Source organism: Pyrus communis, chromosome 1, assembly GCF_963583255.1.
Source record: "Pyrus communis chromosome 1, drPyrComm1.1, whole genome shotgun sequence".
NCBI classification, from domain to species: Eukaryota; Viridiplantae; Streptophyta; class Magnoliopsida; order Rosales; family Rosaceae; genus Pyrus; species Pyrus communis.
Genome location: NC_084803.1, coordinates 22,741,558 through 22,746,129, shown reverse-complemented (window position 1 = coordinate 22,746,129; position 4,572 = coordinate 22,741,558). Strand labels below are relative to the sequence as shown.

The window sequence follows — 4,572 nt, the reverse complement described above, 5'->3', positions numbered from 1 at the left end:
AGACTTGGCACGAAAGCGAACCAAGGAAGTAAATGAGTACTCGCAAAGCCTAGGTCTGCCTTGACCTAGAAGTTCTCCAACACTCAGAAGTATGATATGATAGACAAGTAATCTTTTATTCGGACAATTCTATGGTTGGTCAATGTTCAATGAACACAATCTCATAGATGAGTACCTTTATGTCTATTTCATGTCACTATATACTTAGTTTGAGACCCATTATTGAATACGATTTAAAATGGCTTTTGCGGATGTTTGATAGTGCATTTGATCATCTTATGCCTAGGAACATAATTTATAACTTAAGATCCTTAAAGTACATATCTCGGGCTTGGAAGCTTCTTTACAATCTCATCTTTCCGACTTAAGGTATTCCTTTAACTCATCCTCATCACTAATGGACCTTTCTAATCCGCTATTAAGTCATGTACTTAATTGATGGATGTTCTCATTTATCCTTGTCGTCGATGACTCGACATTTCGTTGCCATGAGTAAAATGTACCTGTTTCTGTATCCATCACTAACTCACAATTAAGCTTTTCAAAACCCTAGCTACCTCCTTTTGGATTATGAGACCTGGTACAGCTTCTCTCTCTCTCCAACTTCCAGACAAAGTTATTAATTAGAGAATATTAATAATGGACACATGATATTTAAATCTTGTCTTGTCTGTTCATAATTGGCTAATTAATAACATAATTGAAGGCTTGAAGCTCCCAGTGAGAACACCCTTTTGTTTTTGGTAACTGGGTGGGTGGTACACTGCTACTTTCGTACAAGCTATAGTAGTGTCCAAAATTGCTAGATCATACTTTGAATTATTTGTAGTAAAATCTAACGACATATGCCTCAATTAGAAGATACGTAAATCATTTATGTACACATAATTGAGTACTGGTATCCAAAATAATGGCTAATTAGAGGAAAAATTATTGTGTCATATTGAAAAATTGTCATGTAATATAATTATTTTCAATGATAAAAAATGAGTGGACTGAAACTTTATATTTTAGCATACAATATCGATCTATATGTCCTTACGTACACAAAGTCATTATATCACATAAGGGTGATCCGTTCCATACAATAATTTCCCGTTTCATGCAATAATTTGTTTAACACTATACGAGGTGTTTGTTTGCAGTTGGGGAGTTTTAAAGTGATGTGTGGCTATCTTTGGTTTTAAAAGGGACATTTCATGGGAAGGAATGGACAAAGCTACTGTGAGTGACAGACTCCCCACTGTTACTGTTGTTAGTACTGACTCAGCCTTCTTTCTACCCTTCCTCACTATCACTCTTCTAGCCTACATTCTATCATATCACACTCCCAAGGCTTAGATTTCATTTCGGAGTAGAATTATTTCTTTTCATCTTTTCATCTTTTCATCTCCTTCTCTCACATTCTTTATTTTATCTTTTTATATAAAAAATTAATATAAAAGGTTGACGTGACTTAATCATAACCGTTCAAATAGAAAAAGAGGAAAAAAAAAAAAAAAAAAAAAAAAAAAAAAAGAAAGAATCATACTCTATAACCGTTCAAATAGAAAAAGAGGAAAAAAAAAAAAAAAAAAAAAAAAAAAAAAAAAAAAAAGAAAGAATCATACTCTTTTCATTTCACCATCAGTTTACTCACCCATGACACGATGACCCATACCCATTCATGTTTCATCATCCAATAAGTAATTAATAAATCATATTTTAACAGTTTATTGGCAAGGCACGTTTTAATTTAATAATATAATGTTACATAGAGAAATAAGTCTCTCTCGTTGTCAGTTCCCGCCCCGCCGCGCTCTTTCTTGTTCTCTCATGAGTTAATTAAAGTGCCTTTAATTACTATTGTTAATCAAGTTTACATTGTCGTTTAAACATAGTGGTAAATTTACCACTCATATTTCTTACTAATTCGGAACACGCCTTGTTGTGATATACAATTTCATTCAAATTATAAGAGGTCTATTAATTTTTATTTACAATAATTTAAAAGTAGCACATATTAACATTGTCATTTACTTATTTTATAACGTGAAATGGTACATTACGTGATAAATATTTTTGGTACGTGTACAAATTTTTTGTTTACTGTACGGTCATATATAAAAGTAATTTTTTCTTTTCACACAACGTAAAAACATGACACGAGCACAGTCCACTCTGAAAATGAAGAAATTTTTCATTGTCACAGGAACACGGGTGATACACCACGTGTTTTTATGTAAGTGGTGATAAATTTTATTTTTTAAATTATTAACTTTTTAATACACATATCTCACAATTTGTATAATAACACGTGATGTACCCGATCATACTGAAAAATCTTTCTCTCAAAAATGAGACGATTATTTTGAATTTGTGTGCTGTGTCACATTTTCCATCTCTTCAGGCATCAGGAACCGATCTATCCAAATTGTTTTGTTCCTGTTTTGTTGTTTTGGTTGTGGATGTCTTTTATTCTGCCAGCTGCTGATCGTTTCTTCTCAGATCATCTTACTCGTCTCTTCTCCCTCTTTTCCTTTGTCCTCTTCCTCCCTACCTGCATCTCTATATATATAGAAATAGAAACCGACTTCTTTTTCTACTGTAACTCTTTCTCTCTCTCTCAGCTTTATTTATTCCATCAGATCTAGCTTCTAAAACCCACCTTATTACATATATCAAATTTTCTTGTTTTTCTCCCTTTGATGGAGATCACAAGCACACTTAAACATTCAACATCCATCTCCTTCCTTCCCCTTTCTCTCTATCCATTTCCTGCATGAAACCAATGAATTGACTGCAACTTTGCTCTCCCAAAGGAAACTAATTAAACCACCACCCCAGAAAACAACACAACCCACTCCCACAAACTAATCAAACATTTCTCTGAAACACAAAATGATGTCCTCAGATACCGCACCGCCGACGAAGCCAAAACACGACGAGAACCCAACAGGGGGCTCAGGCAGCAGCCGGCCGAAAGCCACGTCGTCATCATCATCGGGGCCAAAGCTGCCACCACCAGAGCAAGCCCTCAACTGCCCGAGATGCGATTCACCCAACACCAAATTCTGCTACTACAACAACTACAGCCTCACGCAGCCACGCCACTTTTGCAAGACTTGCCGGAGATACTGGACCAAAGGCGGCGCCTTACGCAACGTCCCCATCGGCGGCGGCTGCCGGAAGAACAAGAAAATTAGCTCCTCCTCATCTACCAATTCCAGGCTGTCCTGCAGCTTCGACCCTTCAAAAGACACGGCCGGCTCTTCCTCCTCAGAGAATATGATGCTCGGCGGCTTGAAGTTCTTCCACGGCATTTCCCCCGCTATGGATTTTCAGCTCGGCAGCACATCTAGGCTCCATAATAGCAACCAGTTCTCTACAAACCTAGCAACTGGGATAAATTTCAACAACCCATTTCCAGCTTTCGGAGACGTTTCGGGTACTTCCGGATTGAGTACTAGTACTCTTGAGCCATCATCCGGCGGTGGGACACACGCTTGTAATAATTCTTTTCTGGGTTTTAATTATCCGCTCACTTTGGGCGGCCACGGAGGCAGTGCTAGTGGTAGTGGTGGGTTAATTAGTGCACAGAATATGATGAGTGCAATGAACGTGCACAGTACCCTTGCGTCTTCAATCGAGTCTTTGAGTTCTATTAACCAAGACCTTCACTGGAAATTGCAGCAGCAGAGGCTTGCCATGTTGTTTGGTACGGAAGAACATGACCAGTCAACTCAGTCTCAGCTTGAAAACCAGCAGAAAACGCAGCAGATGATTGCACCCATAAGCTTGTTTCAGAATCTGGAGGTTTCATCGTCCCCAAGACCTGATCATCATCAAGGTGTAAATCATGGAAGAAAAGAAGGTGGAGATACTGCCACCGAGTGGTTCTTCGGGAATTCTTATGCACCAGCGGTGACTCAGACTCCAACAAACAGCGGTGGTGGTGGCGGCGGCGGCGCCAGCAATGAGAACGCAAGCAACTGGCCTCATGGAATTCCAGCGTGGAGTAGTCATGATTGGCAGCAGTACAATGCTTTGCCCTAGATCATGAGAGAGAGGTAGATGACAATTTGAAAGCATGATAATCAGAAATTAATGGGGGAAATTCTATTAATTTGTTTAAGAAATTATCCAAGAACTAAAAACACAATTTGTCATATGTTTCTTTTGATGTTGTTTATGCTGGGGGTTATTCATATGCAAAACTGTAAAAGTTAACTGGTAACAAAAGGGAAATGAACAGTAAAGCTAGAGAGACTAAATTTGTAAACTAAATGATGTGTCATTAATAAGAATAAACACGTTTATTAATGTTTTAAGTAATAAATCAATTATCAACTTTTATATCTTTTAACTTTCCAAAATTTTGTCTCCAAATTTATTATCTCTATCATGAACTGATAGAGATTAATTAACGTTATGATGACCAATGACCCAAAAAAGGTGGTGCTCAAATGTGTGGATATATATGTTCATGGTAGTTTCCCCATTTTCTTATGCACTTTACAATAGATTGAAAGAAAGATTGCTGTTCGTAATAACAATAAATACAGTAGCTACCCATGAACTGAAAGCAATTTT

The 4,572-nt window shown here is 37.3% G+C and overlaps 1 protein-coding gene across 1 annotated transcript; it reads left to right on the top strand.

Annotated features, from left to right (window-relative positions):
* Nucleotides 1-2,630: 2,630 nt before the first annotated feature.
* Nucleotides 2,631-4,134, top strand: LOC137729487 (dof zinc finger protein DOF5.7-like). The gene has a single exon (XM_068468451.1). It carries the CDS (start codon nucleotides 2,881-2,883, stop codon nucleotides 4,033-4,035), a length of 1,155 nt encoding a protein of 384 aa, XP_068324552.1. The 5' UTR covers nucleotides 2,631-2,880; the 3' UTR covers nucleotides 4,036-4,134.
* The last annotated feature ends 438 nt before the right edge of the window (nucleotides 4,135-4,572 follow it).

What these genes read in the sequence shown, in the direction of transcription:
- LOC137729487 (XM_068468451.1), top strand. Translation starts at nt 2,881, where the DNA reads ATGATGTCCTCAGATACCGCACCGCCGACGAAGCCAAAACACGACGAG.